The sequence below is a fragment of the Macaca fascicularis genome, chromosome X, assembly GCF_037993035.2.
Source record: "Macaca fascicularis isolate 582-1 chromosome X, T2T-MFA8v1.1".
NCBI lineage: Eukaryota > Metazoa > Chordata > Mammalia > Primates > Cercopithecidae > Macaca > Macaca fascicularis.
Window position 1 is genome coordinate 54,416,605 of NC_088395.1, and position 14,009 is coordinate 54,430,613.

The 14,009-nt window shown below is 48.4% G+C and overlaps 2 protein-coding genes across 4 annotated transcripts in view; one reads left to right on the top strand and one right to left on the bottom strand.

Moving 5' to 3' along the window:
• Positions 1 to 2,371: 2,371 nt before the first annotated feature.
• TSR2 (TSR2 ribosome maturation factor) lies at positions 2,372 to 7,274 on the top strand. 3 transcript variants are annotated; one of them, XM_045383936.2, is made up of 6 exons: positions 2,372 to 2,463; positions 2,668 to 2,758; positions 3,804 to 3,946; positions 5,371 to 5,462; positions 5,983 to 6,159; positions 6,390 to 7,274. In XM_045383936.2, the coding sequence occupies exons 3-6, from the start codon at positions 3,844 to 3,846 to the stop codon at positions 6,522 to 6,524; spliced, it is 507 nt and encodes a 168-aa protein (XP_045239871.1). In that variant the 5' UTR covers positions 2,372 to 2,463; positions 2,668 to 2,758; positions 3,804 to 3,843; the 3' UTR covers positions 6,525 to 7,274. The 3 variants fall into 3 exon arrangements, with proteins under 3 accessions (XP_045239871.1, XP_005593735.1, XP_065394370.1); XM_005593678.4 differs by lacking the exon at positions 3,804 to 3,946; XM_065538298.1 differs by lacking the exons at positions 2,668 to 2,758; positions 3,804 to 3,946.
• A 157-nt stretch (positions 7,275 to 7,431) lies between these two features.
• The window catches only part of FGD1 (FYVE, RhoGEF and PH domain containing 1), a 52,364-nt gene continuing 45,786 nt past the window's right edge, over positions 7,432 to 14,009 (bottom strand). Inside the window, exons 13-18 of the mRNA XM_005593676.4 lie at positions 12,225 to 12,255; positions 11,620 to 11,721; positions 11,101 to 11,226; positions 10,764 to 10,925; positions 9,251 to 9,394; positions 7,432 to 8,381 (exon numbers count right to left, since the gene is read on the bottom strand). Coding sequence (XP_005593733.1) covers positions 8,076 to 8,381; positions 9,251 to 9,394; positions 10,764 to 10,925; positions 11,101 to 11,226; positions 11,620 to 11,721; positions 12,225 to 12,255 — 871 coding nt within the window. The 3' untranslated portion in view covers positions 7,432 to 8,075. The remainder of the gene's footprint in view (positions 8,382 to 9,250; positions 9,395 to 10,763; positions 10,926 to 11,100; positions 11,227 to 11,619; positions 11,722 to 12,224; positions 12,256 to 14,009) is intronic.

The following is a 14,009-nucleotide window of genomic DNA, read 5'->3' on the forward strand; positions in this document are numbered from 1 at the left end:
ATGCTTGCCTTGGGATTACTTTGCTCTTCTTTTTCTGGTTTCGTGAAGTGGGAGCATAGGTTATTAATTTGATATCATTCTTTCATTTTTATTTTTTTGAGGCAGGGTCTTGCTCTGTCCCCCATGCTGGAGTGCAGTGGCACAATCACGGCTCACTGCAGGCTTGAACTCCCAGGCTCACCATCCTCTCACCTCAGCCTCCTGAGTGGCTGGTACTACACGCATATGCCACAATGCTCATCTAATTTTGTTTGTTTGTTTGAGACAGAGTCTCACTGTGTCACCCAGGCTGGAGTGCAGTGGAGTGATCTCAGCTCACTACAACCTCTGCCTCCCGGGTTCAAGCGATTCTCGTGCTTCAGCCTCCCAAGTAGCTGGGATTGCAGGTGTGTGTCACCATGCCCGGCTAACTTTTGCATTTTTAGTAGAGACAGGGTTTGTCCATATTGGCCATGCTAAACTCCTGACCTCAGGTGATCTGCCCGCGCAAAGTGCGGGAATTATAGGTGTGAGCCACCATGCCTGGCCTAGTTTTCAAATTTATTTATTTATTTATTTATTTATTTATTTATTTATTTAGAGACAGAGCCTCACTCTGTCTCCCAGGCTGCAGTGCAACAGCACCATCTCAGCTCACTGCAACCTCCACCTCCCAGGTTCAAGCCATTCTCCTGCCTCAGCCTCCCAAGTAGCTGGGATTACAGGTGCTTGCCACCACGCCCGGCTAATTGTTGTATTTTTAGTAGAGATGGGGTTTCACCATGTTGGCCAGGCTGGTCTCAAACTCCTGACCTCAAGTGATCTGCCCGCCTCGGCCTCCCAAAGTGCTGTGATTACAAGCGTGAGCCACCACACTTGGCCTAATTTTAAAAATTGTTTTTAGAGATGGGGGTCTCACTATGTTGCCCATGCTGGTCTCGAACTCCTGAGCTCAAGTCATCCTCCCACATTAACCTCCCAAAGTGCTGGGATTACAGGCATGAGCCACCACGTCCGGCTCTTCTTTTTAAATATGCATGTTTACAACTAAAGATTTCCCTCTAAGTGTTGCTTTAGCTGCATCTCATGCATTTTGTTTTCATTCATTTAAAAGTGTTTTCTAATTTTCTTTGTGATTTTTTTTTCTTTGACCCATTTGTTGCTTAGCAGTGTGTTAATTTCCACATGTTTGTGAATTTTGTAAGTTTATTTTTACTGATTTTTAACTTCTTTCCATTGTGGTCAGACAACATACTTTGTATGTTCAATCCTGTTAAATCTATTGAGGCCTACTGTATGGCCTAGTGTATGATCTGTTCTGGAGAATGTTCTTGTGCACTTCAGAAAAACGTACAGTTATCCCTGGGTATCTGTGGGAGACTGGTTCCACGACCTCCGGAGAACACCAAAATTCATGGATGCTCAAGTCTCTGATATAAAATGACATAGTATTTGCGTATAACCTATGAATATCCTACTGTGTGCTTTAAATTATTTCCAGGTGTGACTCACGTCTATAAATAATCTCAGCAATTTGGGAGGCCTAGGCAAGTGGATTAAGCCCAGGAGTTCGAGACCAGCCTGGGCAACATGGCGAAACCTGTCTCTACTAAAAACACAAAAATTAGCCGGGAGTGGTGGTGGGCACCTGTAATCTCAGATACTCCGGAGGCTGAGGCACGAGAATTGCTTGAAACCGGGAGGTGGAGGTTGCAGTCAGCCGAGATGGCGCCACTGCACTCCAGCCTGGGCCACGGAGTGACACTCAGTCTCAAAAATAAATAAATAAATAAAAATAAATAAATAAATAAATAATTTCCAGGTTACTTATAATGCCTAATAAAGTGTAAATGCTATGTATATAGTTGTTATACTGTATTGTTTAGGGGAATAATATCAAGAAAAAAGTATGTACATGTTCAGTGCAGATGCATTTTTTTTCCTGAATATTTTCCATCTGAGGTTGGTTGAATTCACGGATGTGGACCGCCCCCCATAGGGAGAGCTCATTGTATTTTACTGTTGTTTGTCGCAGTATTCTATGCAGATGTTAAGATGCTTTTTTTAAATGCAGAGTTTTAAGGCTATACTCACTGAGTCCTCTGCCCCAGGGCCTAGAATCTGTATCTGTAATAAGTTCCCCACATATTTCCTCCGCAGTACCCACGGATCCGGAAACCATGGCCCCACACGTCCTTCAGGTCTGGTGTCCTTTGATTGAAGTGAGTGACTCTGGTGGTGTCATTGATCGCTCTGACAGATTTTTCTTTTGCTCTAGTCTTGCTGCCAGGTCTGCGGAAAAGAGAATCCTGTGTTCTCAGGCTCGGCTTGCGTCTCATTCTGCCTGGGCCGAGCTACGGAGGGATTGGGCCGCCGGGACGTCACGTGGACCGGGGCCGGATAATGGCGGGCGCTGCAGAAGATGCGCGAGCTCTTTTCCGGGCTGGGGTCTGCGCGGCCCTGGAGGCCTGGCCGGCCTTGCAGGTCAGTGGGACCAGGGCAAGGTCAAGGTTGGGGCCAGGGCAAGGTCAAGGTTAGGGCCAGGGGCAGAACAGGAGTTGGTTGGGCTAGGTGCCTGAGGCTTGGCTAGGCGGCGTAAGAGGAGTTGGCTGGGCGGCGTAAGCGGCCTCCAGGCAACTCCAAGTCTGCTCCCAAGTTGACGTGATGGGCTTGGACCTGTGTTTACAGATCGCTGTGGAGAATGGCTTCGGGGGTGTGCACAGCCAGGAGAAGGCCAAGTGGCTGGGGGGTGCAGTGGAGGATTACTTCATGCGCAATGGTGAGTGAATGTGAGGCGCTGCGACCCGCCTGTGTGGGGGTGTGGAGAGGAGCCCCATCCCGCAGAGCCTGCATTTCCTCTCGAGCAGTTGTGGATTGGTACCTAAAGGCGAGGTGGCATGAATTCTGTTTTTGGAGTCAGAATCCTGGATTCCAGTGCTTTACGGGCTGTGCCACTGACTCGTGGGATTACTCTGGACAAGGCAATTTACCTCCCTGAGACTCCGTTTCCTTGTTCCTAAAATGCGTATAAAAGTATCCACCACAGCGCTGTACAGTAGAAATATTATGCTAGTCACATGTAATTTAAATTTTTTAGTAGCCACTTTAATAAAGCAAAAAGCAGATGAAACCAATATTGTATACGAAATATTTCAACATGTAATCAGTATAAAACATTGAGATATTTTACATTTTTTAGTATTGTTTTCAAAATCTGGTATTTTACAGTTTTAGCACATTTCGATTTGGCCTAGCCATATTTCAAGCCCTCAGTAACCACCTGTGGCTGTTTGGACAGCAAAGATCTTCACTGTAGGCTTGTCTTGAGGGATATACAAGAACAAGAGGCCCAGTAGAGGGCCTGTTGCATAGTATGGTTTTAAAAAAAGCCTTCATTCAATTTCTAGCTTTGGAGATGACATTAGGCACAGTCATCTCTCTCAAGAAAGTATACTATCCAGTGAGGATCCACACACGTAAATAGTTACAACATTGATAGATTTTCTGATAAAGAGGAGCTCAGTGTGCATGGGGTAACAGGCTGGGGAGACAGGTTCTCAGTGGAGGTGGTGAATTGGGCTGGATCTTAATGAGAAGGAGTTAACTAGGTGGGGGAAGCAGAGAGACAGCAATACTCAAGTTCTGTGGCATGAGGGTATAATGTGTTATATTTGGAAAGTAGCAGGGAGCTCAGTATTGGAGTATGGGTGTGTGTGCATGGGGGTGGGTGGAGGAGTGGTAGAGAATGAAGCTGGGGTATGGGAAGCCCCCCTGAAAAGCATAAGACATGGAAGCCCTTATGTGCCTTTGATTTTATCATTTAGGCCAGTGTTTGCCAAAATTCATGCTAACTAGTCCTGTTAGATGTTCAGTGAAGAAGCTTCTCCAGTCACGTTATGTAAGAAAAACTCTTTTCTTCTGCTCCCACTGAAAAGTCTCAACACTCATGAACATATTAAAGGCTTGGGTAAGAATAAGAACCACTAAAAAACCTGTTTGCTTTTGTTTCTCATTAGCTTTCTATGGATAGTGTCCCTTAAGACCCAGCAGAACAGATATTTCTCAAAGGCAAACTATGAAACACTGCAGTAGGTGGTAAAAATTCGTGGGCAGGTTCTAAGGTGAGAAATAGGGTGGGATTTGCTGGCTAGAAAGTTCAGGAAGTAATCAGTATGAAGCATAGTCTGGAGAGGGAAAGACTAATGAGAATGCTGTTTTTGTCTGGACACTGATGAGGCCTGAAGTAGGACAGTGGCAACAGGCATGGAAAAGAAGGGGTGGAATAGGGCCTTGGAGATTGGTTGGCTGTAGACAGGGAGGGAAAAAGAGGCAAGTTCCTGGTTTGAGTTGATGGGTGGATTAGGTGTCTTTTCACGGAGTAGAGGAACCCTGGAGGATGCGAAGCAGGTTCAAAGAGTAAGGTGATGAGTCTGGCTTTGGATATGGAGGATTTGCGGCATCTGTGAAATGTTCAGTCACAGAGTAGTCTCAGTTGGAGATAAATTTGGGGGATATTAAGTTTGAGTGGTAGGCAAAACCAAGAGTGTGGATGAGCTCTCCCAGGGAAAGCACATAGAGGGGAGAGGGCTAGGAGCTTTGTGGAAGACTTTCTTGAGATACTCTCTAATTCAGAAAAAGTAGAGCATAGGCCCATAGGTAACTGAAGCCCAGAGAGGAAGGTGGCTCGGTCAGAGTCACACAGTAGGATGTCAGTGTCAAGGCTATGGTGATTTCATCATTGGAATTACTATGTCCATTTCTTCTTAATTATCCCATTGGTCTGTGGCTTCTTTTTATCAGTGGAACCACAGTTGTGAAGGTTCTCTACACTTCAAAAACTTCAGCTTTTACATGACACAAATTAACATGGATTATGGATCTTCACTGTGCTAGGCATTGTGTTGGATGGTTCCTCCTAACAGACCTTTGAGGAGGCCACCATTAGCCCCACTTTACAGATGAGAAAACTGAGGCTCAGAAAGAAGTAGCTTGCTCAAGGTCTCATAGAGGGAAGGCTAGTTAGAATAGGCCAGATGAAAGAGGGTGAGTGTAGGGCTAGGAGTTGTGGAAAGAGGCCTTGGTAGGAAGAGATTGGAAATGAGGTATTAATATTTAGTGGTTCTTTAAAAACTTATGTTAAAACCCGGAATGCAGAACACTTTAGCAGATAAAAGGCAGGATGGAAGAGATTGGAAATGAGGTATTAATATTTAGTGGTTCTTAAAAAATTATGTTAAAACCTGGAATGCAGAACACTTTAGCAGATAAAAGGCTTACTGTGCCTTTACCCACCCAAGTTGCAGATCCACCAAGTAGATATTGAAGAGCAGTGGGCAGGGGTGATGAAGTTGGCTGGTCTTTGACTCAAGGGCCCTGTCCTTTTCTACTTAGCTGACTTGGAGCTAGATGAGGTGGAAGACTTCCTTGGAGAGCTGTTGACCAATGAGTTTGATACAGTCGTGGAAGATGGGAGTCTGCCCCAGGTGAGCTTACCATGGGCACAACTGCAGTCTCCCTACCTGCAGTCTTTCTTCTCCCCAACTGTCTGTTTTGGGCCAAAACTCTTGACTGTGACTCTCTGTTGCCTAGAGGAACAAGTGTGGCCTTTCCAAACCCTGCCTTCTTTTATTTCTTTCTATACATCATTCCCATCCAGGCCTGTTCCTCACCTCCATCCCAAGGGCAGGTCAGGCCAGTCCAGATCCATTTTGGCTCCCCAATAAGATTACCTGCCCTTTTACATCTTCTTTCTTTCAAAGCCCAGTTCTAGAGCCTTCCCTGCTAGTTAGGCCCTCTTTTGCTGCTTTAGGCCCTCATGTCATGCGTTAGGCCCTCATTTGAGCCCTTCATATGTGGTTGCTTCATTGGTTAATTCCTTGGGGAGGAAAGACCCCTGTTCTCTTCTGGAAATATCCAACCTACTCCCGACTGTTGCTTCAAAATGGGCTGTTTGTATAGTAGATTCTCTGGAAAATCCAAACTGGTTGAATATTTTCTTGGTAGGTGAGCCAGCAACTGCAGACCATGTTCCACCACTTCCAGAGGGGTGACGGGGCTGCTCTGAGGGAGATGGCCTCTCGCATCACTCAAAGAAAATGCAAGGTCACAGCCACTGCACTTAAGACAGCTAAAGAGACTGATGAGGATGAAGATGATGTGGACAGTGTGGAAGAGATGGAGGTGAAGTGGGTGCCCCCTGGGTTGGGGATGCAGATGTTTTCAATTTTCTGGGAGAGCAGCTAGATTCACAGGGAAGTGATAAGGGGATGGTGGTGGTTGGTGATAGTAGTGGTGTCCAAAGAGGGCAGGGAAGTTTCCTAAAGTTACACAGCCAATCCTGGAAAAACTGGAGCAGAGCCTGGGTCTCCAGTGGCCAGTGTATTCAGCTCTCTTTTAAATCTCCCCTCCAGGTCACAGCTACGAATGATGGGGCTGCTACAGATGGGGTCTGCTCCCAGCCTGAACCCTCTGATCCAGACGCTCAGACTATTAAGGAAGAGGATATAGTGGAAGATGGCTGGACCATTGTCCGGAGAAAAAAATGAGTGGGCATGGTTGGAAATGGCTTTGGGCCCTTATTTGCTAGTTCTGAGAGTTGTCTGTAGGGTTTTTTTTTTTTTTGAGGATTGTAGACCTGTGGACTGGTTACCCCATCTCTACCCTCTCCCCTGTTCTCCTGTCTAGCTCCCTCCAGGGCAAGGAAACCCTAGGGTCCTTGGTCTTGGGGGTGGGGGGACCTTGTCCAGCACATTCCCTTGGGCCTTTAGTTAACATCTGAGTGACGAAGCCGGGTTCCCCAGTACAGTGTCTTTTGGGTGCAGTCATTGTGAGGAAGGGGATGAGTGAGTGTGGGTGTGGCTGGAGGAGGATCTAGATGCCAGTGGACGGTGGGCAGGTGGATTTGGGGAGGACAGGACCAGCAGCAGCAGCAGTACTCAGTGATAGGGGGCTGGCTGGGTCAGGAATGTGAGATGAACATGCAAGTGGAAGGGAGAATAGGTGAAGATGTGAACGAAAGTAGCTCTGGAGCCTTTCCCTTACCCCACCCCCCACACACGCAACAACTCTGTACCCCTGCCCAGAACTTGGAACCTCCCAGGAATGCTGCCTTCCTGCAGCCCAGCCTCCAGCCCTGGGTTCCCTCAGGAATTCGAAGACCTTGGCTAGGTGGTGAGCTTGGAAGGGCTGGGCTTTGCTTTCTGTCTCCTGTAACCTCTTTCCTTACTCCTTATCCCATCCCATTTGAGTTCAGGAGTGAGGCTTAAGATCTTAATAAATAATACCTTACTGCTTAACCTGTGGCTTGACCTGTGAGGAGTAGCCTTCAAATCCACCTTCTGGGAGCTGAGCTTCAGAGTTTACAAGGGAGCGGTTTTCTGAGCCCACCCTAGCAGCCTGGTACTTCGGACAACCAAACAGATGGACGAACGGAGCACAGCAGTGCTATGAAAGTTACTGTAAGCCTGAAATAAACTGTATTTTTCTTTAAAAAAAAAAAAAAACAAAAAAAACGAGTATCCATTGTCTTCCCCCCGTTCCCCTGTCCTGCCCGGTGGCCCTGCCATGGGTCTGGACGATAAAATACTGGGTAGCCTTGGGGCCGGGTCGAAGCTGTAAGCCATGGGAGAGGCAGGAGAGGTCTAGTTGCCACCCCACGTGGAGTTGTACGTGTGAAGACACTGGCTGAGGAGGCAGGGGTGGGTCGGGGCCCCAGGGTCAGTGGCAGAGCTGGCAGTTGAATCCAGGTCTCCTACCTCTGGTGCTTTGTGGGGAATTGGGTGGAGGCAGGATCTGTGCTAGGGTATTGAGGGATGAGGGAGAAAAACGACCTAATTCAGGTGGGTCTAGCAATGGCTCCCACCCTCTCTGGGGACAGGGATTAATAAAAATTAACATCACTGTAGGAATATATTTTTTAAAAGCCCACGTTTTGTGAAAAGATGAATTAAAAAACCCAAGACCCAGCATTCGGGATTGAAAGTGCCCGTGATGGGAGTTCAAGTATTGACTGAGCTGGGAGGGAAGGGGCTAGAGCCCCCGATCAGACATGGGCAGCTAGAGTGTGGGGTGGGGGCTCCCAGTTTGCCCCAAACCCTCTAGGTCTTGTCTCGGGTCTGGGGGGATTCGGGGGGTTCAGCAGTGGCTCCTAAAGCAGCCACCGGTGCCTCCTCCATCTCCCTGTCCTCAGACAGTGTGGGCCCCGGGCAGAACGTGTCCCCTCGGCCCGCCCGGCCAAGCACAGCCATCCAGCGTCGCTGTAGTTCCTCTGTCTCAGGGCTGAAGTACCAGCTGAGGTGGCTCTGGGTAATCTTGAAGACATGCCTTCTGTCAGGCCGCTCCCCTGCCTCGGGTGGTCCCACCTCAAAGCCAATGAGGGGCAGGCTGCGCTGGGCTTTCACATCCTGCGGGGAGGAGGGACAGAGCTGGGGCCACCTTGGGGCTAGACCTTTCCCCCTGCCCCAGCTTCTAACTGGTTTTGCATATGCTCTTGTCTTCTTCCCCTACTCAGGAACCTTCCGTGGCTCCAGTGTTATCAACAGGAACATGTCAGAACTGGGGCTAAAATGCAGGCTGGTTTAAATACCTGTCTCCCCCCGCCCCTGCCTCTTCCCACAAAACTGCTGGGCTAATCTCTTTAGCATACCAAATAATGTTTTCAGGCCTTTGTCTATGCTATTGCCTCTATCTGCATACTTTTTATTTTATTTTTTTGAGACTCTTGCCCTGTTGCACAGGCTGGAGTGCAGTGGCATGAACTTGGCTTACTGCAACCTCCACCTCCCGGGTTCAAGCAATTCTCCTGCCTCAGTTTCCTGAGTAGCTGGGACTACAGGTACACGTCACCATGCCAGGCTAATTTTTGTATTTTTAGTACAGAAGGGATTTCACCATGTTGGCCAGGCTGTTCTTGAACTCCTGATCTCAGGTGATCCACCTGCCTCGGCCTCTCACAGTGCTGGGATTATAGGCGTGAGCCACCGTGCTTGGCCCCATCTGCATACTCTTACCCACTCCAAATTGGACCTAGCAGTTCCCCATCTCTACTCCTTCCAGGAAGCCAGGCCCACAACTCAACCTGGTTTTCCCTACATACCACAACCACTCTTTGTCTCTAGCCAGTCATTGTCTCTCAAGGGTTGGGGTTCTGATTTCCTCTTAGAGATAGTCTCACCTTATCTTCCAAAGCCAAGGAGAGGTCAATGACTGGAGGTAAGGGGGTACCCTGGCTTTGCCAGGTGGCTGAAAGGACCCAAAGGAGTAGGATGCATACCTGAGGGGCTCCGTAGATATACAGCACCAAAGGTTCATTTTCAGGGACCACGAACCATGCCTTGTGCCATCCTTTGCCACCCTTCTCCATGTAGTGCAGGAAGCTGCAGATGACACTGTTCTCCGCAGCCACCGAGGCCTGTTTCTGTGGCCAGAGACACAGGACATCGATGTTGACAGAAGGCCTAGCCTGGCTCCTCCTGGCTTTAATGCCTCCTCAGTGTAGGGACTGCTATTCCCATCTCAGATGAAGACGCTCAAGCTCAGGCGGCAGGAGTGATTTGTCCAGTGCCACCCAGTGAATCAGCTAGAGCTAAGATTCAAAGCTAGGTTTGTCTGCCTCATTTGGGCAACGGCTGCTGCCTCTACTGGCCAGTGGAAGGAGTGTGTAGATCTCAGTCAGGCATTCTTTCTTCAGTCAGGGCATTCATTCCTCAAGCCATTCACACATTTAGGCCTCATGTTTTCTTCTGTCTTTCATCACTCATCCATTTTCTACACTCAGTGAGAGGTAATCTAGCATTGTGGTTTTAAGGGGGTATGTGGGTGGTTAATGAAGTCTGGCTTAGAATCCCAGCTCTAGATGAAAATGTATTGACTTGGAAGGAGAGCAAAGAGGGCTGATGTGAGAATTAAATGAATTAATATATGCAAAGTGCTTAGAATAGTTGCTGGCACAGGGTAAGTACTCTTTTAAGTGTTAAATAAATACCTAGATTTATTTTTTAAAAACCTCCAAAATGTGTGTTTGTGCATATATGCCTAGAAAGATAGGATAAGCCCTAACAGTGGTTAACTTTTGGGTAGAAGGGATATGGTATTTTATTATTTTTTGTTTATATTGTTTTACTTACCCTACACTTTGTAGTAACAGAAGACAATTTTTAATTTTTTTTTTTTTTTTTTTTTGAGACGGAGTTTCGCTCTTGTTGCCCAGGCTGGAGTACAATGGCGCGATCTTGGCTCACTGCAACCTCCGCTTCCCAGGTTCAAGCAATTCGCCTGCCTCAGCCTTCCCGAGTAGCTGGGATTACAGGCATGTGCCACCTTGCCTGGCTAGTTTTGTGTTTTTAGTAGAGACGGGGTTTCTCCATGTTGGTCAGGCTGGTCCTTAACTCCCAACCTCAGATGATCCGCCTGCCTCAGCCTCCCAAAATTCTGGGATTACAGGCATGAGCCACCACGCCCGGCCAATTTTTTAATTAAAAAAAAAAAAAATCCAGTGCTGCCACTTATTTGCTGTGTAATTTGGGCAAATGACCCCTCTGGGCCTCAGTTTCCTCGTTTGTAAAAGAGAACAATAGCATGAGCAGATTAGTTACTGTGGGGATTAAATGTCTAAGTACTTAAAGATGACTGTCTTTCATTCGCTCTTGTCCTCATTTTACTCACTCCAAGCCTGGGTCCCTTGATCACTACTGTTTCCCAGCTACTCGGACCTCCTCAGTCTCACTGGGTAGAGTTGGAGCCCATTTGCCCACTGTGGGAGACTTAGTCAGGGGCCTGGCTCTTACCTCCAGGATGGACCTCCGGCGCTGGGGTGTGTGCTGGCTGCAGGCTGGACTGCTCCCAGGCACCCCGTGCAAGGCCACATAGCAATCAGTGCACACACGGTTGGAGCGGTTGTTGTCATAGACGAGGCGGGCCCGGAACTCGGAGCACTTCCCACAAACCACCTGGGGTGGCAAGTGGGCAAGAGCAGCCTGATTCCAGCGGGTCTTCCCTTCAGCATACCAACTCCCACAGCAGACTTGCGGCCTCCCACCACTTGGAGGGTACCCACTGCGCAGTGGGCCTTTGGGCTGCCAGGCTGTCCCCTCCCTAGCTCTGCCCCTGCCTCCCAACACTCACATGCCCGCAGGCCTTGCAGTGGTGCCTGCGTTTGGTGATAGAATTGAAGGGCTCCTGGCAGCGCATGCACATGGTGACTTCCTTTTCCCGGATGGGTGTAGGTGCCCGCTTCCCAAGATCCACGTTCTGTGGGGAGGGCCAGATCTCAGGTCAGAGACAGCTACTCCCCAACCCAGTCCAGCCAGCCCTTGTTCCTCCTCCAAGGCTTGGATTATCATGGGGTGGGGATGGGCTGGGGGTAGGGGGAGCAGCCACATTCAGAAGACCTGCCTTTAAGTCCTGGCTCTGCTCCTAGCTACTGTGCTACTGAAGACAAGTCATTCCTATTATACTTTCTGGGCCTCAGTTTCCCCAATGATTTCTCTGTGGCCCTACCAATGGAAGACTGCTTCTGAGGTCATGCATTGCCTCTCTGGTCATTACCCTCTGGGAAGGGGAGAGGATCATCTAAAGGTCAGGTGGGGATTTGAAAGTCTGGAAGGGGTCCCAGTACAGGGGAAAGAGGGCAGGGACTCTTACTGGAGAGTTGGGCGGGGTGTCTTCATCTTCCCTGTTTGTTGAGTTCAACAGTTTGAAGGTCTCCAGCGTCTGTTCATGCTTCAGGAGGGTGGAGTTGATGGCCTGGGGAGGAGGTTTAAGAAATGAGAAGTCAGATCACCCCACAAACCACCCATTTCTACCTTCACCTCACCTTCCTATACCCTAGCCTGAACTTAGAAAAGCTGGGTTTCAGACCCAGCTCTGTCGCCGGTAGGTGGATGACTGAACAAATCCTCTCCCAAATCCAGGTCTCAGTGTTACAAGTGTAAAATGGGGGAGGGGGAGTGGTGGCTGAAAAACCTCAGGTGGCTTTCTTGGCCACCTTCTGGGCTTAAGATTTTACAGAGCTTGACACCCTCACCTTACACACCCTCAGAGAAATCAGCTTCCTAAAAGAAGAGTTTGTGAGTTTCTGCTCAACCTCTGCACCTCAGTTTGCTTATCTGTAAAATGGGGATAGTAAAGTTTGTTGAAAGGTGTCTGGGACCATTCTGGTTAGATGTGAGTTTTGAGGGAGAATCCATCAACCCCTAGGAGATTGTTAATACTCTTCTAGCCCCCTACCACAGAAACTTGGATGTTACCTGGACCCAGTCTTTCTTCTCCTCCTCAGTCCTTGGGGTGGGGAATAAAAAAGAAAGATGTTTGGTTAGGCAGGCCCACAAAAAGCAATTGGAGTGGAAGAGCAGGTGTTTTGGAGTCAGAAAGACCTGGGTTTGACCCTCCTCTTCTTCACCTATTATTTATATGACCTTGGGCAAGTCACATAATCTGCCTGGGTTTATTTATTCAACGATTATTAATACTTTCCAGACCCTGTGCTAAGAACTTGAGCTTCAGAGAGGACCCTGCCCTCAAGAAGCTCATGGTCCAGTAGAGGAAATAGACAGGGACAATACAGGGAGATGATGGTGAAAATAAGGCCAAGGAGCCCAGAGGAGGGGACATGCCCCAGTCTGAAGTTTGGGTGAGGACTTTTCAAGTAGGTGCTAGGCCTCAGGTAGAGGGGTAAGGGTGAAATGTATGGGAGAGAATATAGAACATAAAATAAACCATGTCAATAATTATCAGTTGGCCAGGTGTGGGTGGCTCACGCCTGTAATCCCAGCACTTTGGGAGGTCAAGGCGGGTGGATCACTTGAGGTCAGGAGTTGGAGACCAGCCTGGCGAAATTCTGTCTCTACTAAAAATACAGAAATTAGCTGGGCATGATGGCTCATGCCTGTAGTCCCAGCTACTCAGGGGGCTGAGGCATGAGAATCGCTTGAGCCCAGGAGGTGGAGGTTGCAGTGAGCGAAGATCGTCCCACTGCACTCCAGCCTGGGCGACAGAGTGAGACTCTGTCTCAAAAAAGAAAAAAATATTATCTGTTGCTGGGATGTCAAGTTTGAGAAAAGAGGGTAGTTTTTTTTTTCATTTGTAAAATGGAGATAATGATTATCACTCTCTGGGTTCTGAGCAGTAACTGAGGTAACGTGTACAGTGCTCAGCACAATGTCTGGCACACTCGATGCTCAATCAGTGTGAGTTCTCCTTCCCTTTGTCTTCCTTCCCTGACTCTTCTATCTGCTCTGTCACTCAGGCTAGAGTGCAGTGGCATGATCTCGGCTCACTGCAACCTCAGCCTTCCAGATTCAAGCCATTCTCCAGCCTCAGCCTCCCAAGTAGCTGGGATTACAGGTGTGCGCCACCACGCCTGGCTAATTTTTGTATTTTCAGTAGAGACGGGGTTTTGCCATGTTCACCAGGCTTGTCTTGAAACTCCTGACCTCAGGTGATCCTCTCTCCTCAGCCTCCCAAAGTGTAGGGATTACAGGCATGAGCTACCGCGCCTGCCCTATTCTGATCGTATTCTTTTAAAAAATTATTTTATTGGCCAGGTGCGGTGGCTTACGCCTGTAATCCCAGCACTTTGGGAGGCCGAGGCAGGTGGATCACCTGAGGTCAGCCTAGCCAACATGGCATGGCAAAACCCCGTCTCTACTGAAAATACAAAAATTGGCCGGGTGTGGTGGCGAGAGCCTATAATCCCAGCTACTTGGGAGGCTGAGGCAGGAGAATCACTTGAACCTGGGAGGCGGAGCTTGCAGTGAGCCAAGATGGCGCTACTGCTGCCACTCCAGCCTGGGCAACAAGAGAGAAACTGTGACTCAAATAAAAAATTATTTTATTTATCTATATTTTCTAATTTATAATTGCTTAGAAGTGAACAAGTGTTGCTTTTTATTTTTAAGAGCCACAATAGGCCGGGAGTGGTGGCTCATACCTGTTGTCTCAGCACTTTGGGAGGCTGAAGCGGGAGGATCGCTTGAGGCCAGGAGTTCAAGACCAGCCTGGGCAACATAGTGAGACCTCATCTCTACAAAAAA

Coding starts and splice junctions, on each gene's coding strand:
- TSR2 (XM_005593678.4), top strand. CDS start 2,383: ATGGCGGGCGCTGCAGAAGATGCGCGAGCTCTTTTCCGGGCTGGGGTC. Junction 2,464..2,667: donor AGGCCTGGCCGGCCTTGCAG/GTCAGTGGGACC, acceptor CTGTGTTTACAG/ATCGCTGTGGAGAATGGCTT. Junction 2,759..5,370: donor GGATTACTTCATGCGCAATG/GTGAGTGAATGT, acceptor TTTTCTACTTAG/CTGACTTGGAGCTAGATGAG.